At 38.3% G+C, this 23,210-nt stretch overlaps 4 protein-coding genes and 1 long non-coding RNA gene across 6 annotated transcripts; 2 read left to right on the forward strand and 3 right to left on the reverse strand.

The window, feature by feature from the left end:
- Positions 1-212: 212 nt before the first annotated feature.
- LOC121805436 lies at positions 213-1,337 on the reverse strand. The gene is made up of 2 exons (XR_006051477.1): positions 1,145-1,337; positions 213-527 (listed from the first exon to the last, which is right to left on the reverse strand). It is a non-coding gene; the product is annotated as an uncharacterized LOC121805436 (long non-coding RNA).
- A 385-nt stretch (positions 1,338-1,722) lies between these two features.
- Positions 1,723-6,004, reverse strand: LOC121805422 (cysteine synthase, chloroplastic/chromoplastic-like). Its single transcript, XM_042205264.1, has 10 exons — positions 5,681-6,004; positions 4,837-4,946; positions 4,641-4,698; positions 4,148-4,411; positions 3,711-3,848; positions 3,527-3,578; positions 3,358-3,437; positions 2,986-3,045; positions 2,148-2,228; positions 1,723-2,039 (listed from the first exon to the last, which is right to left on the reverse strand). Exons 1-10 carry the CDS (start codon positions 5,936-5,938, stop codon positions 1,947-1,949), a joined length of 1,194 nt encoding a protein of 397 aa, XP_042061198.1. The 5' UTR covers positions 5,939-6,004; the 3' UTR covers positions 1,723-1,946.
- Positions 6,005-14,933: 8,929 nt separating this feature from the next.
- On the forward strand, positions 14,934-19,407 carry LOC121802693 (probable sugar phosphate/phosphate translocator At1g48230). The gene is made up of 10 exons (XM_042202371.1): positions 14,934-15,284; positions 15,503-15,806; positions 16,464-16,571; positions 16,949-16,980; positions 17,054-17,104; positions 17,775-17,836; positions 17,934-18,195; positions 18,486-18,751; positions 18,840-18,928; positions 19,065-19,407. The coding sequence occupies exons 2-10, from the start codon at positions 15,723-15,725 to the stop codon at positions 19,227-19,229; spliced, it is 1,119 nt and encodes a 372-aa protein (XP_042058305.1). The 5' UTR covers positions 14,934-15,284; positions 15,503-15,722; the 3' UTR covers positions 19,230-19,407.
- A 71-nt stretch (positions 19,408-19,478) lies between these two features.
- Positions 19,479-21,686, reverse strand: LOC121804853 (U5 small nuclear ribonucleoprotein 40 kDa protein-like). Of its 2 annotated transcripts, none has more exons than XM_042204550.1 (2): positions 21,581-21,686; positions 19,479-20,934 (listed from the first exon to the last, which is right to left on the reverse strand). In XM_042204550.1, the coding sequence occupies exon 2, from the start codon at positions 20,865-20,867 to the stop codon at positions 19,842-19,844; it is 1,026 nt and encodes a 341-aa protein (XP_042060484.1). In that variant the 5' UTR covers positions 20,868-20,934; positions 21,581-21,686; the 3' UTR covers positions 19,479-19,841. The 2 variants fall into 2 exon arrangements, with proteins under 2 accessions (XP_042060484.1, XP_042060485.1); XM_042204551.1 differs by having other exon boundaries at positions 19,479-20,890; positions 21,581-21,665.
- A 775-nt stretch (positions 21,687-22,461) lies between these two features.
- On the forward strand, positions 22,462-23,065 carry LOC121804854. Its single transcript, XM_042204552.1, has 2 exons — positions 22,462-22,654; positions 22,736-23,065. Exons 1-2 carry the CDS (start codon positions 22,536-22,538, stop codon positions 22,971-22,973), a joined length of 357 nt encoding a protein of 118 aa, XP_042060486.1. The 5' UTR covers positions 22,462-22,535; the 3' UTR covers positions 22,974-23,065.
- The last annotated feature ends 145 nt before the right edge of the window (positions 23,066-23,210 follow it).

A 23,210-nucleotide genomic window follows, 5' to 3' on the forward strand; every position in this document is an offset into this window, starting at 1 on the left:
TTCCAAAAATGATGTTAAAAGCTTGTGAATTGGCAGCTTACAATGCTTTCATTTCTAAAATGCAAGTGGATTTAGGTGATCAAATGTTCAGAACTCAGCTTTTTGCTACCTTGAAAAATAACCATTTTTTAGATTTTCTCATTATATTATTCCTTTCGTAGCAAAAAAGATGTATCAGACTCTCAACAATTGTTCTTTAGTTCAACAAAGAGTTTATAAATTCAGACTTTATTTAAATATAAAGAAACTGAGGGCAACAACATTCACCTAATTATACATAAAGATATAATCTTGTAGTAATAGCTTATTCCTCGTTTCGATGCTTCTGATCTTCAAACTTGTCAATAGCCACCTGAAGTTCATCAGTACCACCAACTGCTCTCATCGTGTAGAAATACACCCCAAAGACAAACGCAGTTAGACCTCCAGCAACAACTGCATTCTTGGTCTTTGGTGCAAGCGCACGAAATACTGGAATCCCCGACATCTCAGAATGAACAGCTCTAGTTAATGCTCCCCGTAACAAGCTAAACAAACATAGGCTTAATTGTTAACTGACATACATGCTTCAACTGTCAATACGAAAATAAACATTCATGTCCAGCACAATTATAACATACTACTGTTTAGTAACTCAAATTTGTCTTGCACAACAAAAATTATTGAAGTTCTATATCTGTCAATCCTCAAAGGAAGCACAATATGGTGAAACAAACTCATCATTAAAGGGTTCCTAACTCAAAAGGTTACTCCATTTATGTTCTGCATCTGTCAATCTTCAAAGGATGCACCTTTTTTAGTCTAACACTGTTCTACCATTTTCCTTTGCAATTGTATAGATTGAACTAGTCGTAATTTTCACTAAAGGGTTCCTAATTTTCGTATTTTTCACTAAATATTAGGTTGCCCCAATTGTTAGATTGAACTACTGCATAATTTTCCTTTGCAATTGCATAGATTTCTCTCATTCTCATACCAAGGTGTGACACAATTTCCTGGATTCAATTTGATTGCAAGAACATCGGCAAAAACAGTAGTCTAAGATAAATCAAACTACTTATCATGAAATTCCGTTCAATAATCATCCAATTTAAACATTGAATTAAAGAGTAAAGGAATCAGATGATGAAGAGAGAGACCGCACCTGATCTCAAGACTCAAACCCTAATGGCGAAATCGAGTTCTGTTTAACGGATTTAATGGAAATGGGCCGTCAATGGATATACAGATCTATTTATTATTTATGTTAGTATTGTACTAATAAATTATGTAATTAGATATATTGTCATAAAATTTATAGAGTTTCGTCGCATTCTGGCAAAATCAGAAAAAAGTAAAATTTGAATTTATTCTCAGTTCTTTCATGGCAAAAAAATCTAGTCAATAATATATTGTTACTTTCTTTACGAACAGACGGACTTCGTAATTGCGACAGATTAAGAATTTTTTTTACAAATAGTAGAATCTAAACAACTTGAAAACCAAATTATTCTTTTAGCCATTCCAATCTTGCAACTACAAACGAAGAGCAAGTCTAAAACCAATTTTAATAAAATTTTGTAGGCTGTAGCATATACTACAAAATTCGATTTGTTCCAGTTCGATTCCATTTTTGTCATCCCTATTTTCGAGTCACTTTTTGTGCTTAAAAAGGTTCGCTTTTTACGACGAGCCACTTATTATGGGACGGAAAAAAAGACCCAACAGACGGAGACGATAGAGTTGCCAGAACATTCCCAGTCGAACCGTAGACAGCATAACCCTTCTAGAGATTACTAGAATTCGACCTCCTTATACAACTGCGGCATTGTTTCAATGCTACAACAAAAACTCACCCGTCCTTCACAGATGTCGTTACTACCTTTCTTGATAAAATTAAAAATAAATGGAGTGCAAAATCCACCAATAAACACACTCTTATTTGATTCTAGCTAATGGGTAAAATTTCATGCTTCAGGCTGCATCTTCTCACATTCTTCTCTTATGGACTGGAAAAGAACCGTCGATAAGTATCTCTCACCAAAGCTCGGAAACACCACCTACAACAACACATCTTTCTAACTTCAGATGAAGTCGATAGGGGAATACAACAACAGGATGATAAACAGAAGATTTCCCCAAATGTGAGATAAGTTCAATATATTTACCGCTATAAGCTTTCCTGCATTCTCAGGTCTCTTTCCAACTCGAATGGCAGCTGCAGCTGCGGCTCCAGAAGAAATCCCCACCTGGCCAGATGGTTCCGAAAGATAAGTTCAATAGCTTTTTCAGCAAATATTCATTTGATGATGACAAGCTCGTGGAACAACTACCATTACGATACTATTTAATATAAACACCAGTAAAATATTACTATATCTCACGGTTTCCAGACTTGGACTTATGTCATAAACAAGCTATAGAAACAATAGGAAGACCATGTTATGAGCTTCCCTGCCTCTGAAAGGCTTTCAGAAACTTGTTCAATGTCTTCAAAAGAGGAGGTGATTTAAACGTCATTAATCTATGCCGATACAAAGTACTTTACATGACCGGGGAAATGATCATGAAAGTGAAAACTTAGACATACTAATAGAATTTATAGTGCATTAGTGCTTTGCTTGCAATAAATTAGATACTCCAACAATTTAAGTTATAATGTTACTGATACAGCATAAAACTCGTTGCAATGCAGCAGACACCCACACAACCTTGACAACCATACGACTTCATGGAGAAAAATATCAACAATCAAACAGAAGCCTAATAGTGACAGCAACTCCTCGTATCAATACTTTTTGGGTTGTTTTTCATGAACATATCTAAATTCTAATGGCTGATCATTTCATTGCTACAACAAGTAATCGGGTAAATCATAACAGCTGAGATAACATGCAATGACTGCAGATGTTATATATAGTATAATAGCAGATGAGCAAGTAGTTCAGCATCATGCCACATATAGATATTTTTGGTCTAACAAGATAACCGTCAAGATGAACTAACCAGCAGGCCCTCTTGGAGAGCTAATTGCTTTGCAGTTTCCACAGCTTCATCGCTTGATATCTGACAAGGAATTAATCATTAAGCAGAAAAAGACAAAGCTTACTAATCAAATGTGTGTGTTTATTGAAATCTTAGAAAATACTATTTTGAACAGCTAAAGTTAAGTTAATAAACATTCACAAAATATATGCCAAAAATGTTCACGATGTTCAGTAGCCAGGTATGAGTGGTTTTGTTGCCTAATTACTAGTCTTTTTTGGATTAGTTACCAGTCCAAAATTTCTTTTAATGTGAATGTGTCAGGAAAAACAGGTAGTATGAAGCACTGTCCTATCAGACAAATTAATATGTAGTCAATAGATAACACCAGACCTCTATAACTTCATCCATCACATCTTGATCTAAATTCTTCGGAATAAAACCTGCTCCAATCCCTTGAATTTTGTGAGGCCCTGCAGTTTCAAATTGAAAATACCAAAACCGTACACTAATTTAACCAGGAAAAGTAACTTAGCAAAGACATAATAGGCTGCTCTCATACCAGGCTTTCCACCAGACAGTATGTTGCTTTCAGTAGGCTCCACACCAATAACCTGAAGCCAACAAGGAATTTAAATGATATGGACAAGGAACTAACCTGGCCATTGTCTATATTAGATTGGCATACAGGCCATTTTAGTAGAGCAATTGCGATTATATAGAGTTTATTGCAGAAAATGCATTACCTTGACATTAGGGTTGTATTTTTTGAGATAGCGGCCAACTCCAGTAATGGTTCCACCAGTGCCAATGCCAGCAACAAGTATATCCACCTTACCTTTTGTATCTTCCCAAATCTCAGGGCCAGTGGTTTCAAAGTGAATCTGTTGGGTCAATGCAATTAGAATTTTAGAATCCCCATCTATGATTCCATCCCTATTCACTTCAGTCCCAGTAAAAGTGCAGCACACAAAAGGTTATTCCTAAATTCAGATTGAGGATCACAGATCACATGGTGCAAGCATGAAGAATGAATGATGATAGTAGATGAATAACATGATATTATTGTGAACTGGTGACTAGGATTGGTAAGGCCTAAGGGTTCACAAACTAAGAAACTATTCCATTATTTCAATTAAAGAAAAGAGGGCACAGTATAAATCTAGTTTGGATTAGTAAGAACCTTAGGATTTGCAGGGTTATCAAACTGTTGAAGCATGTATGCATTTGGGGTGTTATTGACTATCTCTTCAGCCTTTTGAACAGCTCCTTTCATGCCTTTAGCTGCATCAGTTAAAACTAGCTCAGCTCCAAATGCTTTCAAGAGAACCCTTCTCTCAAGACTCATGGATGCCGGCATCGTCAAGATAAGCTTGTATCCTTTTGAAGCAGCAATAAATGCAAGGCCAATTCCCGTATTTCCACTAGTAGGTTCAACCAATACACTCTACAAATTAGACAAAATCCACCAATTAGAACGGAGTACATCCAACACAATCAAAGATCACCATGTGGGGAAGTACTGTTGTATAACAAGTGTGACACATCATAACTTACAGGAGTCAAACCAGGATTATCCTAACATTAGGTCTGTAACGAACAAGCCAGAAAATAAAACAAGGAACCCAGCTATTGGAAAATTTTGTGCACAAAACAGTTGTGATTCTCCATCTTACCTTTCCTGGAGTAATTAGCCCTTTCTGCTCAGCATCAGTAACCATACTGAGTCCTATCCTGAAAGAAAGATATTACTATAAATAAGCCAAACATGGGAGCATGTCAAAATTAACTTCTGAATAATTTTGCTGGATGCTAAATTGGAATAATTAATGATGATAAAAAGACCGCGAGACGATAAAAAGAAGCACTCACCTGTCCTTGACACTGCAACATGGCTCCATAATTTCAAGCTTTGCAGCTATATTTGCAACACATCCTTTTACAACATTGTTCAAGTAAACCATTGGTGTATTTCCAATGAGCTGTTACAAGGTAATAAACATTGAGAGAAAAAAATTAGTAAAAGATAACTCCAAAGCACAGCTATAAAAGAATGACACAGCCAAAAGAACAATGAAATATTATGTGAAATCATGTGTGCATCCCAGACACAAAATGCTTCATCGATGAACCCAATAACCCGAAGCATGTATGCACATTCATTAACTATGATCTTTGGATCATTTGAGAAGCAATAAAACAAAGGTACATCAATAAGTACACTCCAACTCTCAATATCCATCAAGTCATGTTAAATTAGATAAATTATCAGCTGACCTGATCACCAATTTAGAGAATAACTGCACATGAATGTCCCACACATACAAAAAAGTGAAAAACTAAGCTTACACACAACAAAAGCCTCTCTATAGACCCTTTCTTTTCCTTCCATGATTAAGTTCAACAATGCACATTGAATAATCACAACATTAAAATGAACAAGGATTCACGAATCTCCATAGGTCAAAGTCAATAACACCCTAACTGGTTTAACAGAAAATACGAGTTTGATATTCCATTCCAATAACACTCTCCTCTTTACAAAGGCACTCGCTGAGTACATTTCCCTAATAAAAGTACAAAGTTTCCATTTTTTCAAAAATCTAAACCTTTCAAGCTCGCGACCAATTTCATATTGCATCTAACAAAATAACCGAATCCAAATCCAAACACACAATTAACATATATCTCATCAAAATTAGAACAACAGAGTGACCTGAGTAACATCTTCAGCTATGTTGAGTCCTTCAATCTCCGTCTCCGCCTCCAGAGAAATTGCTTTACACACAATTCTATTAGCACTGACGCTAATTTTTCTACTCAAATCGCCCCCGGTGGAAATCCTGGCGCTGTTGCCGAGCTTCGGCGCGCCGATGCGACAGCGTTTGGCGGTGAATAACGCCGGCGAACGGCTGTCCGATGACTTGTTGACCGTGCACAGAGAAGTGAGCGGCTTGTTCACCAGCGACGCCATTGGATTACCCCTTCTGAAGCTCGTGTATTGTGTGTAAGTGTGTGTCTAGATACAGAGACGATGTATGAGAAGAAGCCATTTATTATCCTTTCGAGCTAACGAAATATTCCTTGGGGGTTGCATACGACGACGTTTTGTCCAATTTAATTTAGAGCATCTCTAATGGCGGCGAGCGGACAGGCTAGCCGGTCCGCTTAACGAACCATTGGAACCGGCGAGCGCCATTTCGGCAAAAAAAATCGGTGACCCGACGCCGATTTTCGGGCGCTGGCCGATCCGCTCGCCGGTCGGCAGGCCGCCATTACAGGCTCCCGATCGGCGAGCGATCGGCCAGCTCAATTTTTTTTTCGAAACACTATATATACCCGATTTGCACGTCATTTTCATTCGCACCACTTGTTTTAACGAGTTTTCTCTCCATCTTAATTTCTGTATAAGAGCAACAACGTGAAATGAGTAACGCGGGTGGTAGTAGTGGTGGTAGTGGTTGGGATGCTGAGGAGTACGAACGGCAAATGAACGAAGAGTTGGAGAGGCCTATACATCCCGCGAGATAAACTGGTTGATACAAAGGGCCTTGCATCCGGCGGTACCTCGACCTCCACCCGTTGTCCACCGACGAGCAGTGATTGATCGGGATCACGTAGCTGCACATCAGCGGCTATATGAAGAATACTTTACGGAGGAGTCGCGGTTTGGGGTGCCTCTTTTCAGGCGGCGTTTTAGGATGCGCAGGACAGTGTTTATGCGTATCGTTGATGCTTTGGAGCGTCGATATTTGTGTTTCCGGTTCAGGTACGATGCGGCTGGCAGACCCGGCCACACACCTATACAAAAGTGCACTGCGGCAATCAGGCAGTTGGCTTACGGAGGCGCGGTAGACATGTGGGACGAGTACCTCCACATCGGTGAGACGACTGCCCTGGATTGTCTGAAGTATTTCTATCAGGGCGTCATTGAAATATTCCGTGATCAGTATCTTCAAAGCCCTACCCCTGAAGAGTGCCAGGATAGATGCAGATGCACGGGGAGAAGCATGGGTTCCCCGGGATGTTGGTCAGCATAGATTGTATGCATTAGGAGTGGAAGAACTGCCCCGCTGCCTGGAAAGGGCTCTACACGACCGGCTACAAGGGAAAGAAACCCACGATGATCCTCGAGGCCGTAGCTGATTACCGGCTGTGGGTCTAGCATGCATATTTTGGGGTAGCCGGGTCGAACAACGACCTCAACGTCCTCAACTCGTCGCCCCTTTTCAACGAACAGTGTCAGGGCGTCGGTCCGGCCATCAGTTTTATCGCCAACGGGAACCAGCATGATATGGGCTACTACTTGGCGGATGGGATATACCCTAGGTGGCCAGTCTTTGTGAAGACGATCAGATGCGCATCAAATGAGAGGAAGACCTACTTTGCGGAACGGCAGGAGTCGGCGCGCAAGGACGTGGAGCGCGCATTTGGTATGCTCCAGTCTCGATGGGCGGCAATTAGGGGTCCAATGCGTTTGTGGCATGTCGACTGCATTGCTGATATAATGTACATCTGTATTATCCTGCACAACATGATTGTCGAAGATGAAGGTGTACAATTAACTAGTTGGGCCAATGACGATGCTAATGAAGTCGGCCCAAGCCACGACGTGGCCGCCCCCAACGTACTAAGGGGGTACCTTACGATGAAGTCGGCCGCCTCAAGGCACATGCCGACATGCGCCAAGTGGATGCTCATATTCGACTCCAAAAGGATTTAATTGAAGAGTTGTGGGCGCGGAGGACTGCACGTCGTTAGATTTTTTTAATTAATGTAATTTTTTATAATTAATGTACTTTTTTAATTTAAATATTATTATTGAATTTTCTCGTATCTGTGTCGTAAATTTAATTCCGTAATTTGTGTGATTGTTAATTATTTGTTTTTTATAATTTTATTTATTGTGGTTAGCCTATTGCTTGTCCAGTTACTTGTCCTGATGATGTGACAGAAGGAGTTTTTAGTGCTGATGATATGGCAGGAAGAGTTTGTGGCTAGCCTATGGCTGACCTATGACCATGGGAGATGCTCTTATAGGTTGAATTTTTAAATTCTCGTAATTAATCTGAATTTTGAGTAATTGTTTAGCTATAGGTCAGCAATAATAATAATGTAAAGTTTAGGTTAATTATTGATCATTCTAGTTGAGTATTCGACAATTTTTTGTTAAAGACGTGACAATGTTCATTATTCGTTCTTTCCGAACAAAACTCGTTTTCATGCTCATCCAACGTTCGAGTATTAGACATCTCCATCCATGCTATTACATAGATATGGCCCGGACCCACTTTTATTAATTTTTGAGTAAAGGCCAAAATTAGTCCTGAACATATGCTCGTTTTATCATTTTGGTCCTAAACTTTATCTTTTGAATTTTTTGGTCCTGGACATTTCAAATCGGATCACAATTGGTCCTCCGTCAACAATTCCGTTAATATTTAACGGTCAACGATTTTAATCACAATTTTGACCAACTTAAACAATTTTTAATTATTTAATCATCAAAATTATTTTTTAAATAAAATCATAAATTATTTATTAGAAATAATTAAATAATTTTTAAATAATTAAATTATTTATTCCAACTCAAACAATTTTTAAATAACAAAATTATTTATGATTTTATTTAAAAATAATAATTTTGATGATTAAATAATTAAAAATTATTTAAGTTGGTCAAAATTGTGTTTATCATAAAAAAATCATAAATTATTTATTACAACTTAAACAATTTTTAAATAATTAAATTTTTTATGATTTTATTTAAAAATAATAATTTTGATGATTAAATACTTAAAATTTGTTTAAGTTGGACAAAATTGTGTTTATCATAAAAAATCATAAATTATTTATTACAACTTAAACAATTTTTAAATAATCAAATAATTTATGATTTTATTTAAAAAAATATTTTTGATGATTAAATAATTAAAAATTGTTTAAGTTGGTCAAAATTGTGATTAAAATCGTTGACCATTAAATATTAACGGAATTGTTAACGGAGGACCAATTGTGATCCGATTTGAAATGTCCAGGACCAAAAAATTCAAAAGATAATGTTTAGGACCAAAATGATAAAATGAGCATATGTCCAAGACCAATTTTGGCCTTTACTCTTAATTTTTTACTCCTTGTTCTTCTCAGATAGCACAACACTCACATCCATGCTCTTCCGCAAGGACATGCTCAAGGGTCTCACCATTCCATTATTTAATTTAAATACTTCAATTACTAAAAACATTTCTACAATATAAAAATACATTAAAAATACTCGAACTACTATTACAAATTTAAAAAATATAAAAATTACAAACTTAAAATCCTAAAAATAAAAATTACAAACTTAAAATCCAAAAAAATAAACATTACATAATTAAAATCCTACAAATTAAAAATTATATAATTAAAGGCTAAAAAATACCCCCGTGGAAGACTAGTTCTCCGGCCCTATCCCCAATTTTTGTCGGAGACCTCGTATCGTTGCCCGATGCGCTTCAAGTTGCTCGAGAGACATGTGAGACGTCTCGGCCATATTAAGTTGAGCCAAGAGGGTCCACAACGAGTTGGTGGGGGTTGAGGTGGCACAAAGGGAGCGGTGCGACGACGGTTGGTCGTCGCCTGTTTCCTTCCTTGTGGACAGCGTTGGGAACTGCTCGGGCCGGCGTCGGGGCTACCCAAGTTAGCTCCGACAAGCTGTCTAGCCACCTCATCCTCGCTAGCGTCGGATAGGGATACTGACCTCGACCATTTGCTGGAGGAGGATGATACGCCCCCCTTATACTTCGGATGCACATGCACCTCCTGCCAAGCGTTGAGGTACTTGAATGGTTTGTAATGTTGGGAGTCGCCACGACGGCACTAATGATGTCGAGTTCACTCTTGCCGCTCCCCGCCAACTGCTCTTCCTGGAGGTAATACCCCTGAAACTTTTGGATTTCTTCGTTGGCTCTGAATATGGCATTGCACACCATACTCTCATTGCGCTCGATGGTTCCATCCGGTCGGTTTTCATTGTACCGGCGGAGACACGGAACCAAAACCTATCCCCGCTTTGGTTCGTGCCAACCTCCGGATCTTCGGAGATTGTCAAATAGGCTTTGAATAACTGATTCATCTCCCCCGGAGTGTACAAGATGTGGACGTGAGTGTCACCCCACGACCCTGAACACGAACACCACGAGGAGTAGAAGTAGAAGGAGTTTGAATGCCGCCGCTTCCTCCCGATCCGGGTTCGGGTGCCACCCATATCGCCCATCGGGGGCATCTTGGTCGTTCACCGGGTAAGGCCGGTAGCCACCCGGAATTTGAGAACCTTGGGTTTGAGGAGTTGCGTTTCCGGACTAGGGAATGGTGTTGAGCCGAACCATTCGTGGTTCCAACCGCATGAGTCGAATGGGTGATCGTCAGAGCCGGACATTTTTTTTGTAAGAGTGAAAGATTGAGAATTGATGAGAGAATTTAGATGAGAGGATATAGATGAAAATTGTGTAGTGTGGTGGGAATTTTTTTTGTGTGAAAATGAGGGTATTTATAGATGAAAATGTGAATTTTGGGGGAAAAATTGAAAAATAAATTAAAAGTGGTGAGAAACGGATATAATTTATTGGGAAGTGGGAAAATATATATTTTTTAAATTAAATTCGATTTTTTATTAAAAAAATGAAAATGCCAACGGCTATGCTATTGGCCTATCCCGTCGCGCCACGTCGGCCTGCTCAGCGGCACGGACCTGCTCGATGCATCGAGCAGCGCCGTGCCAGCGGCAAGAGCACAACGGCGAACAGCACAAAGCCGCGCCAGCGGCACGGGCGCCGTCCTTCAGGGAAAGCAGCAATGCAGATGCTCTTAGTATATCAAAATCTTTGCTTTAACGTGATAAGAAAATCTCATGTAGCGATCAAACAAATCATATTATAAAACTCGACTCAAAGCTATAACTATAATCGAAATTGTATAGTGGTAATACACGAAAAAATCGGCCCTGGTGATGGTCAACAATGCATACATATAATGCAAATAAATATTGTTATGAAACGATCGAAAATTAGCCACAAACTTGATGATATTGTTGTTATGGTTGGATTTAATTAAATATTTTTCCAAATTTTGAAATAACTAAACAGTTGGATGATATTGAATTGTTATATTCATGGCAATTAAACTTGGTATATTACTTTTTGACATTGTGTTCTTTATATTCATAAGTTAAAATCAAATACCTGTTAAATTTTGGCAAAAAATAACACAAGGAAACGAATCACAATCAAATTGACTAGCGCTCGATTTCCAAATAAAAGTTCAATTGACATACATCATTCAAAAAATCTAAAAAGAGAAGGGATAACAATTTAATTGATGGCCAATATTAACCACTATCGTGACCAAGAAAAAGAAGAAGAAGATATTTTGGGATATGTCCAAGAATTAGTGAAGGACTACCACAAGCTTAGATTTTTTTTCTTTACTTCGTATCAATACATTTAATACGAGGTACTACTATTTTGGGGTGCACAATTTCCCCAATATATACTACTAGTAGTACATTACTAGTATAATTTTTTGTTTATTGTTTTTACACTAAATTAAACCTTTTCAAAAATTTATTGCTGGGAAAAGATTTATTACTAGAATAAGTAATTATAGTATGTTGTTACGAAAATTTATTTGCTACTTATAGCTCAAAATACAAGCATTTAATATAGAGCAGTTATTGTAGCTCACATATTGTAATAAATAAGTAATTATAGTATGTTGTTACGAAAATTTATTTGCTACTTATAGCTCAAAATACAAGCATTTAATATAGATCAGTTATTGTAGCTCACATATTACAGTTATCACGGGATTTGATCCTTGGCTAATCATACAAATCGGAGGGTTTGTGATACGACCTCAACCAATGCCCATGATACATCCGTGATAGACGAGGAAGTAGACGAGGAGGTGGAGGTGCGTAAAAGAGGTAGACCGAAGAGTAGAGGAACCAAGATGGATCGACCAAGGAGAAACGTGTCCCGACCTTCTAAGTATCAGGATTACGTCAGCCATTAGAGATAGATTTGTTTTGATTTCTTTTTTATTTGTTTCCTTATTTTTGTCGTTCCTTTTCCTTTTAGATTTGAGTCAAGTTTTGTTGGGATCTCTATAAATACTTATAGAATCCCCATAGATTGAGTCATTGAGAATTAAAGAAATAAAAACATTTTTCTCATCTTAAGCTATCAGTTACTTTTGTTTCATTATTTTTGTTACAACGTGTGCTCTCAGTTCTAGTTAGGATCGTTATTCCTATCAGTTTGATCCTTAGCCAATCATACAAATCTGCCCTTCCGGAATCAACTGCGCTGCCCATGCGGACACTCTTGCCAGTATAGATGAATTGGAATGAAGTGGGGATACAATAATAAGTATCAACAACATAGTTATAAATCAAAATCTTAAATACTCGTGATTCTGAAATTATCATAAATAATGGACATGAGATTAACTGGCAGAGTGCAACCATCACTCCATAGGTCATATTTAGTTCATGAGCAAAGGGCAAAAGCGACGAGAAAAACAACAAAGAGAGAGTGAAAGAAGTTTTGGTTAAGAATCACGTCTATACACAATAGCAACAACACATCAAGTTGTGCATGAGAGTGTGATCAACACCATCTTGGCAATAGGTCCAAGCAAATGTGGATGAACTTCTAGCCAAGATAAATTTGAACTTACAATTTCTCGACAATGTAAAGGTGCTTAAGATGTAAGTGGCAATTTTCAAGGACACATCACCAACGTTAATGCAAAAAAAAATACTCCCTCCGTCCACCATTAGGAATCCCATTTGATTTCAACATAAGAGCATGCGCAGCGGTGGCGTCCGTCGCCACCGCCGTCCGCGCCGCTGGCACGGACGCCATCCGCCGCCGCTGCGCTCGCACCGCTGGCACGGCGCTGCTCGATGTATCGAGCACGTCCGTGCCAGCGGACGCACACGTGGCGCGCTCCCATTCGTCAATGGCTCGACCGTTGCATTTAAACATTTTTTTATTTTTATTTTTTGAAAAATCGGTTTTTTATTAAAAAAACCGATAAAAAAAAATTCACTTCCCCAAAATAATATATCCGTTTATAACCGTTTTTTACACCTTTTTATTTTTTTTTTTCATTTTTTTACCCAAAAAATACACACTTTCATCTATAAATACCCCCAATTTCACCCCAAAAATTCACATCAAACTACACAACTCTCATCATCATTCTCCAATATTCATTCTCATCTCCATTCTCTCATATCCATTTTCATCTTCATTCTCTCATACCCTACAATATCACTATGTCAGGCCAAGACGATAACCCTTCGGGCTCCCACGGTTGGAACCCCGAATGGTTCGGTTCACAACCGTTTCCTAGTCCGGAAACGGAATATTCGGCCCCTCCTCAAACCCAAGATTCGGCCGTTCCGGGTGGCTACCGTCCATACCTAATCGACGACCAAGGTGACTCCGAAGGGCGCTACGGGTGGACACCGGAGCCTAGGCCTCGCGCCCCTTCCCAAATGCCGATTCCTCCATCTCGCGCCGGTGTCCGCACACCGTACTCACCGGCGGAGATAGAAAGATTGTTCAAGGCGTACTTGGAAATCTCCGAAGATGCGGTGGTTGGAACGAACCAATCCGGCGATCACTTTTGGTGGCGCGTCTCTAGCCGGTACAATGCAAACCGGCCGCCCGAACGATCGAGCGCAACGAGAGTATGGTGCGCAACTGCATCGGCCGAGCCAACGAAGAAATGGGCAAGTTCAACGGCTATTTCATCCAGGAGTCCCGGAATGCCGGGAGCGGCCGAAGCGAGGTCGACATCATCACCGCCGCGCTGAGCACCTACCAATCCATGAACGGTAAGTTGTTCAAATATCTTAACGTTTGGCAGGAGACGCGGACGCACCCGAAGTATAAGGGAGGCATAACATCCTCCTCTAGAGGCTCCTCCAAACGATCAAGGTCGGTAGCCCTATCCGACTCCGGCTCGGAAGAAGTGGCTAGCCAACTCGCCGGAGCTAACTTGGGTAGCCCCGACGCCGGACCGAGCGGTTCCCAACGCCGCCCCCAAGGAAGGAAGAAGGCGGCGGCCAACCGTCGTCGCGGCTCGACTCCCGAAGCCGCTCCCGCTCCCTATGTGCCACCTCCACCCCCGAACAACTCGCTGTGGATGCTCTTAAGCCAACTCAATATGGCCGATAGGTCATCTATGACCCCCACGCAACTTGAAACACACGAGACCATGATAAAAGGTCTCCAAAAACAATTGGGGTTGATCCCGCCGGATGCGTAGTCTTATTAGGAGTTTAATTATGTAATTTTTAATTTTTAGGATTTTAATTATGTAATTTTTAATTCTAAGGAGTTTAATTATGTAATTTTTAATTTTTAGGATTTTAATTATGTATTTTTTAATTTTATTTGTAATTTGTAATATTTATTATGGTTTTTAAATGGATTTTAATATTATGGAAATGTTATTGTTTAATTGAATTTTATATTAACTGTGCTCGTCCTTGCGGAAGAGCACAGTTGTGGGTGTTGTGCTCTTGCCAGAGAGCAGGCATGAATAGTACCGCCCGGGCCCATAACCGTGCCGCTGGCAAGAGCACGGTTGTGAATGCTCTAAGGAAGTGGATGAGAAAAGATAGTAGAATGTGACTCATTTTTATATACTCCATTAGTTTTATAATAGAATGTGAGTAGTAAACCAGAACTCTTAATTTATTACAAACTAAAATGGTAAATCTGGTCTCTTAGTTTTACACTATACTTGTAAAATTGTGATTATTTGGTAAAATATCTCAGATGTTATATTGGCATTATTAGTCAAATAAGACAAAAAAAAAAAATCATCGACAGCTATTTTTACTAATTTATTGCTAATATCTATTTATAACCCACCTAAATAACTTGCGAGTCGATTCCATTTCCCCAAATTAAAAATAGAAAAAAAAATGAAATTACAGCAATCTCAAAATATAGGGAAAAATCCAAACAAAAGTGAAGAGGAAAACGTAAAACCATTCGATTTAGTGAGGCACTGAGATCTGGAAGAGGTTTTCTCTTCTCTGATTCATCGCCACCAAGATTCATCCACTGTTTTCACATCTTCCTCACTAAATCACACTTTTCCCCACTAAAAAGTTGTAGATCCTAAACCCATTGTTAGCTGCGAGAGTTCTAACTCGATTAGCAAGATTTTTTCAACTCTTTTCAGTTTTCCCCAACTCAAATCGACTGCCTTTTCAGAGGCACAGTTGAAGTTGCACTTCTAATTGTTGCGTTCAGGTTCGACCTTTTCTCAAATTCTACTGATTTACTAATATAACATTTTTCGACTCTGCGCGTTACGTGTTTGCTGTAATGTTTTGCGACGTTTCTTCTCAATGCCAACCTGTGGCTGCTATTTTGGTGTGTTAAACTGACAATGTAGATTTTTGATGAAATTAATGGACTGTAATTCATTTGTATTGCCGATGTTTTAACGAATTTTGATCATTGTCTAGGTTGGAATGGCTGTTGGAGTTGCGGCATTAGCTATTCTGTCCGGAAAAGCGAATTTTTGTCATTTATCAAGGGAATGAATGAGAGAATCTCCAGAAGATCTAGCATCTTGTTGAGTCGATTTGTTGTAAAGTTAGCTTAGTTAGACTTAGTAGGGACGAATTTCAGGTCGTGATATTCGGAACATGAGTGCATAGATAGGAAGGGACCAAATTAGGCACAATGATCAGCAAACACCTTCTGCTGACCTACCTGTATCTCTTAGTGTACATAACACTATCCTCGGGAGTTATTCTGTATAACAAGGTATGTACAGCCTGCTTAATGGCCATGATATCACAGCAATAGTTTTGCATATTTGCATTGTGTATAGTTGGTACCCTTAACCATGTTAAACTTGCATTTAGAGTTTAAGTGCTTTGCATTGTTCGTACGGGGTTATGTTTGGACTAAATGGCCATGATATGATACAGAAAAAAATACGATTAAAGTGAAATAAGATTTGCTTATACTTATTTTCTACAGAAATGTTGTACAGTGCGCATTAGTGTGGTTCCTGAACTCTGTGCTGTCCATTGATATAGTTTAATGTTGAAATGGTTGCTATATTAAAGAGGAAAGTGATCTTGTATCTAAGATACTCGAAAATAATCCACTTTTTGTGTGTAGCAAAAACGAAAGAAAACAAAAAAGGAAAAGGTATGTAAATCTGCTGTGTTTTGTCGCTGTCCTCAAATGTTCCCAGACTCTTGTATATACTGTGATTGATAAATAGGAGTATTAAAAATATATGAACATACTAAGCGTATATGTTTAGTTATTTTGTTACATATGCACAAGGTATAAATTTTTTAACTATTGTAACCATTATTGTTTCCATTAGTATACAAAATAGGTTGTTGTTGCTTCTTTCGATATTTATGACCTCACATTTACCCCCCTTTTACGTTTTCTTTTTTGCAGTGGGTTCTCTCGCCAAAGTATTTCAATTTCCCATTGCCGATAACTCTTACCATGATTCATATGGGCTTTTCAGGTTTTGTGGCATTCGTTCTGATCCGTGTTCTTAAGGTGCAGATTGTTTTGCTTCTTTTATATTATAGTAGTTCATTATTCTTGCTGTTCTCTTGCTACCATGAGTATCATTTGTGCCCCTATGATAGTGTTTTTTTATCATCTACTTAGAAGTTTATAGTTTGTAGTTTGAATTTTGATAATCTCTAGCCAATACTATACTTTTAGATTCAAATTGAAATAAGGCACCACAGCTTTGTAGATAACTCTTGTTAGAGAAAATTATGTTTGAGTTTAATTTGTTGAAGTTTGTGCAACTGTTTTTTCTTCTATCATTCGGTGATTTCCTACTTCAGTTGTCATTTTGTAATCTCATCTTATTTCCTCTGCCTTTTATATTCCTTCATTCAATATCATTTCCTCCCCCTTTTCAGGTTGTATCACCTGTGAAGATGACTTTTGAAATGTAAGAGATGTTCCCCTCTTTCTTACTCACCTCATATAGCATCTAGTCTGATCATGTCTTTTGGTGTTTGTAGATATGCGACATGTGTGATTCCTATCAGTGCATTCTTTGCGGCAAGTCTTTGGTATGTGATGATTTTTCCACAGATTAGAAGTTCCGTGCTCGCTTTCACGGTTTTGTATGCTACATCAGAGACTTGCTACCTTTTATGCAGTAATTGTGAATCACCTATTACTAGGAGACTTAAAAATTGACTAGTGACTACTTAAGATTATCATGAGTTTGTCTGTAACCTTTTATATACTGGAGTTATACCTTGTTAAATATTACCATCAGTGCTAACAGCCCCTGCAAAAATGAATCTGGATGTTTACAACAACACATTGTTTGTTCTGAAGTGTGTGGTTCAGCTTTTCTCTCAGTTTAGTACAAGTTGAATTTACTATGGTTAATGTCTTAATGATATACTACATGAAAATAAATGTGCAAGAGATTATAGTATCACCTTTGTTTCTTATGGTAAGATTAAATGTTAAATACACCTTTGTTTCTTATCCTTAAGTTTATAGTTGTTCCCAGTAATTCCCATCACACTTATGTTAGGTTAATGCTTACAAAGTAATATTTCACAAACAAAATCTAAACTGGGTAATCATAGTTTTGCTTTGGATAGGATTAAGTATGAAATTCCCTAACAGCTGCGGATAAGTGAGTGTTTGTGTTTGGTTATGTCAGACTATATTTTATATGCCATGTTCTTTTCTATGTTTATTTAGGTGTATACTCTTGTACAGGTTTGGAAATACAGCCTACTTATTCATCTCTGTGGCCTTCATCCAGATGCTCAAAGCCTTGAGTATGTTTACCTATTTTCATTTGGCCTCCTCTATATCAATTGTCAGGCACAGGAAGATGACTGATTATTATTTTTTTATCATTATACTTGATGGCAGTGCCAGTTGCCACTTTTCTCATGGCTGTCCTTTGTGGTACCGACAAATTAAGATGCGATTTATTTCTGAACATGCTGTTGGTCAGTTTTGGGGTTGTGATATCATCATATGGGGAAATCCATTTTAATGTAGTGGGCACGGTGTATCAAGTTACCGGAATATTTGCAGAAGCTCTTAGATTGGTCCTCACCCAAGTTCTACTTCAAAAGAAGGGCTTAACACTCAATCCTATCACAAGCTTGTATTACATTGCTCCATGCAGGTACACTTCTTCCATTTATAAAATATAATTTCTGTGTCTATTGCAGTTTTATATTCCTAAATTGAGAGAAATGCTCATAGGAAAGTGCATGCCTTACATCTAGCAAAATTAAAATCTGTGCTGATCCAGTATGACAGTGAAATAGTACCAACTTTGATGATCTGGGTTATGGCATCTCCAACTAAACATGCTATATGCTTGGTGGCTTTATTGACTTTTCAGTATTTAGCTTTATTATATGTATTGAACATGGATAATACTTGATATGTCCCTTTCCCTTGTCTTTGCAGTTTTGTGTTCCTCTTTGTACCATGGTACCTCTTGGAGATGCCCGGAATTGAAGTATCACAGATTCGGTTCAATTTTTGGATATTCTTCTCAAATGCACTCTGTGCATTGGCTTTAAATTTCTCAATCTTCCTGGTAATTGGTAGAACCAGTGCTGTTACTATTCGAGTTGCTGGTGTTCTAAAAGACTGGATTCTTATCGCCCTTTCAACCGTCATTTTCCCGGAGTCAGCCATCACAAAGCTTAATATCATCGGTTATGCTGTTGGTACAAATCTTATTCCATGCTAAATTTGTATTTCTCTGAAAGTAGTCTGCTTGAAGACCATATTTTGAAGTTATCATTGTTTCTACAGCCCTTTGTGGTGTTGTTATGTACAATTACTTGAAGGCCAATGATGTTAGGTCATCCCAATCTCCTGGAGATGGTGAACGAACAGCAAAGGTAAAAATTCCTCTTAGTTAAAAACAATTCTCACAATCTTCCAATGATTTTTCACATCACTCCTAAATGACTATTTCGTCTTGGGGAGGAAAATATTGAACTCTTGATAGACCAACAAAATTGTGTTCTGGTACAGGATCTGAGGTCTTCCAATATGTATGGTCTGGACGACAACTCCTCAAACAACGGTATGGGATTAAAGAATGCAAGGAGTGGGTCTCATTTAGAGGTTGTGATAGATGAGGATGTCCCTTTTATTCCTGCTTCGAAGGGTCTGTCGTCGAGGTCAAAACCCAGTTAGAGATAGATGCTGGGATTGAATTACGGTTGTTCCTTCTATTGTTGGTCTATTCTTGGAGCAGCTCTTTTTTTGCAGTGCATTGGTAGTTCTTTACCTAAAGAGTATTATCATGGATACTTAAAAACACTTCTTAAGAGGGTTTGGAGTATGCAATGGAATAGTAGGCTGTTTGCATTAATTCCTTTTTCGCTTTATTCTCTTTATAAGATTAATGATAATCGAAAGATATGGCAAAAAAAGAGTCTTATATAAAGGAGTAATTCACAAGATAACAACCATATAAAATAACATATCACAAGCAGCACAATACTTTTAAAAAGCCAGAATCTAACTATGCTAGCAACTAGAAATTGTATTACACTTCAGCAATTTGAAATAAATGCAGAACTGTTCAACTCACATCGAGATGATACATAAGAATCAACAGAAATAAGGCACAGTGATTCTGATCATCGGCAAATTTGATACATGTTAAAAAGAGATTCGTAATTTGGAATGGCGTAACTCAATCTCTTCTACAAAACACCTACCCGCAGAAACCAAGACAGACAGTAATCCTACAATTAAGAGTTTCACTTCTCAACCATACGGGATGGACATTGGATAAGAGAACTAAATTTCACCAAGATATATCTGCTTGTCGCTGCTGCAAGACCCGATTATCGGTTCATTGGGATGAAAGACACATTCATTCACTGACCCAGTATGGCCAGGGAGCTTGTACAGTATGCGTCTTGAAGTAGTGTCCCATACGTAGACCATGCAGTCGCTACTACCAGCAGTAACTTTGCTTCCATCAGGTGACCAGCTACACCTCAGCAGGTTCTTCTCAAAATTGTGTTGATGCCCTTCAAGAATCTTCACGCAGCGATTCTGGGGTGCATATGGCCGCATATCCCATATTCGAAGGGAGCAATCCATGCTGTTTGTTAGAAGGTAAGACCCATCTGGACTCAGCTGCATACCAGTGATCATATCATGATGTCCTTGAAGCTTCATAACAGGATCAGTTCTTCGTAAATCCCACACCTTGACATCATTGTCGATGCCACCGGTGTAAATCTTATCAGATGCATCAGAAAAACTGACTGCTGTGATCTGGTATTTGTCTGGAAAACTCTGAATGGAACCCCTTTGACGCATATCCCAAAGTTTTGCAGTTCCATCATCCGATCCACTGACGATAAGAGGAGGTCCCCTCCTAGCAGGGCAACATGAGTTCACAACAAACAAGTGCCCGACCATCTTCTTAATCTGTTTCCCAGTCTCAACATCCCATGCCCTTAAAGTTTTATCAGGGCTTGTTGATATTATCTGTGAACCATCAGTATTCCACTGAACATCCAAGACAGCATTCTTGTGCCCTCTCAAGACCATAAAGTTTTTGCAGTCACCGTGCACATTCCACAAAAAGATATCCCTGTCATGCGAACCAGATGCAATGACAGTCCCAGCAGGATTAAACTTCATTGAGTAGACTGCACTTTGATGCCCAGCCAGTAACATTATAGGCGCTTCTAAGCTTGATGTCCGCTGTTTCCCATTGGGTCCTGAACCAGGTGGGCCAAAGCTGTGTGTGAAAGTTGACAACTCTGTTGGCTTTGGACCAACCACCGAAAGAGCACTTTCGACTTGCATAGTCGTTTATGTTTCTGTTAGGCCTTTAATTGAATATGAAGAAAATAACCGTCAACTTTAGCTCTGCCTGAATATACAATTCATGATGCCATCAAATCAGACAAGATATAGAATTAAACAATACTAGGAAAAATAAGAATTGTAGGATCAAAGAGCATGATACAAATAACCAACTATATCTACTCTTCCACCCTAATCAGCAAGAATAAATTTCCCACACTCAAAAGCATTCCATAGAATTCATATGTATTCCTTCATAAACAAAATCAACACCACAGCCTCTTTACAATATTCACATCAAATCCAGCAAAAGATAAATCCATAACGCTTTGAGCACCAACTACTCCTTCCTGGACACCACCCAAGCATAAGCAAAATCATGAACATGAAAGAAAAGAGAGAGAGAGTATCGAACAAAACAGTCCACAGCTATCCAAATCAATGACTTGCCGAATCCAAAACAAGCAAAACTAAATCTCCAGTGGCAACTACAAATTCCATTACGCACAGCGCAAATCAACCATAAAAAAGTAAAAGAATATAGAGAAAACAACCAGCCACGATAAAAATGAAAAATCGATCATCTAATTAACAGACCCGAAATGGGGAAGACGCAGAGCAAAATTATGCACATAACAATCGGGGAAAAGTATGAATTATGCATCAAAGAGAAGCTCATAAACACTAAAATTATGCAATCGTAGAAACATTACCTTGGTTTAGGAGGTATAGTTCCGAAACCCTAACCTAGGGCTCTTCAACACTGGAAGTCTGGAACAGCTGAAGATTTGATTGGAAAATGGAGGGGAAAGGAAATCTTGTATTTTCGTGGGCCTTTAATAATGGTCTGGACTGGGCCCATTCCTTTTTTCTTGGGCCTCCACTTTTGTTGGAACTTTCATTTCCTATTTCAAAATTCAAATCATTAAGAAGTAAAAAAATAATAATAATGCTTTAACAAAATAATAATAATAATAATAATAATAATAATGCAAATCACCAAAAATACTACTAAAAGTTTACAAATTTTTTAAAAATACTTAACAAAATAGGTTCCTAAAAAGTCTAGCTTTAAAAAATACAACCTATTTTCTCACAAATCTATAAGAATAAACTACACAAACGAATTCTGAACTTTGACGTTTGTCCCTGTTCGAAAAAATATTATTGGAAATTTATTGAGCTTTGTACTTTGCATGATTTAGATTCTTTTACATTTTTTTCCAATTTAAGTAGTTGGACTTCCCACAAATTCTTTAAGGGATCGTGAATGTACAAACATCAAAATTTAGTTATAGACTATAGTTCACTCAATTTGAGACTTTATACAAAAGTATGTTTCACATATTTGGTTCAAGGAAGAAGACATATATTTCTTTGAAGGGGTGCCAAAATAATTTTCCCTTACCTAAAATTTTATTTGGAATAAAATTGTCACAAATTGATAAAGAACACACATACACATGTTGTAAAGGGTCAAATTTCATTGAATTAGGGCCACAAGATTTAGCCCTCTTATCAAATAGCAACCAATGAAGTCTCACCAGCTAGTTAATCAAAGGATGTATAGGCCAACACTATCCACAAACTAAATTTCTTGATGCACATCAAAAATATATACTCTTCAAAGTTCCAAATCCCTCCAAAAATAAAGCTAGGTAAATAACCATGAGCCATATAGGCATAGCCACTATTACTCCCCATGCACCAAAATCCTCAATCTCCACAAGATTCTATGCTTGCAATGCTGCTGCACTTCCTCATCAGAAAACATCTGTGCAAAGGAGGTTTGTGTCTGATTTTCTTGATCACTACATTTTTTTAAGACTCTTGATTATATTTTCTAAGTAAGAATATGTGGAATGTAGGGATGTTGCAATGGGGTTGGCTGGTGTGGTGTTGGGACTGAGTGTTGGTGGTGGAAATGCATGGGGGGCAGCGAGACGGCCTCCTCCGCCCCCGCCCGAGGAGAAGAAGGACCCAAATGTGACTGGCTTGGCAGCAAAGGTTCTTGCAAGCAAGAAGAGGAAAGAGGCCATGAAGGAAACCATTGCTAAGCTTAGAGATAAAGGAAAGGTCATTCAAGAAACATCTCCATCTCAGTAAATGTGTGTTTTCACCAGAATTGGCTTTGAATTAGTTATGAATTCAATTGAACATGAATCATAATGTTCATTCATTTCCACCTTTTGCTTTTCGATTGCGATTTTCCGACATTTCTGCTTATGAAAGTGGTAGCATGAACACATGAAATGTAAGGAGAAAAAGGGAAAGAATAGCAATAATTTGCTCAAACTGCTGAATCTGAAGCTGTTCATTAGATATATTTCCAACACACACAGA

The sequence above is a fragment of the Salvia splendens genome, chromosome 5 (genome assembly GCF_004379255.2).
Source record: "Salvia splendens isolate huo1 chromosome 5, SspV2, whole genome shotgun sequence".
Classification (NCBI taxonomy): domain Eukaryota; kingdom Viridiplantae; phylum Streptophyta; class Magnoliopsida; order Lamiales; family Lamiaceae; genus Salvia; species Salvia splendens.

Bases quoted from the DNA above. Each gene is read 5' to 3' on its own strand.
- LOC121804853 (XM_042204550.1), bottom strand. From the start codon at position 20,867: ATGCAAGTCGAAAGTGCTCTTTCGGTGGTTGGTCCAAAGCCAACAGAG.
- LOC121804854 (XM_042204552.1), top strand. From the start codon at position 22,536: ATGAGCCATATAGGCATAGCCACTATTACTCCCCATGCACCAAAATCC. The intron at 22,655-22,735 runs GTTTGTGTCTGA...TGTGGAATGTAG, and splicing joins AAAACATCTGTGCAAAGGAG to GGATGTTGCAATGGGGTTGG.
- LOC121805422 (XM_042205264.1), bottom strand. From the start codon at position 5,938: ATGGCGTCGCTGGTGAACAAGCCGCTCACTTCTCTGTGCACGGTCAAC. The intron at 3,046-3,357 runs GTCTGGTGTTAT...ATTCCTTGTCAG, and splicing joins TGATGGATGAAGTTATAGAG to ATATCAAGCGATGAAGCTGT. The intron at 2,229-2,985 runs GTTAGTTCATCT...CCATCTGGCCAG, and splicing joins CTCTCCAAGAGGGCCTGCTG to GTGGGGATTTCTTCTGGAGC.
- LOC121802693 (XM_042202371.1), top strand. From the start codon at position 15,723: ATGATCAGCAAACACCTTCTGCTGACCTACCTGTATCTCTTAGTGTAC. The intron at 17,837-17,933 runs GTATGTTTACCT...ACTTGATGGCAG, and splicing joins CCAGATGCTCAAAGCCTTGA to TGCCAGTTGCCACTTTTCTC. The intron at 18,929-19,064 runs GTAAAAATTCCT...GTTCTGGTACAG, and splicing joins ATGGTGAACGAACAGCAAAG to GATCTGAGGTCTTCCAATAT.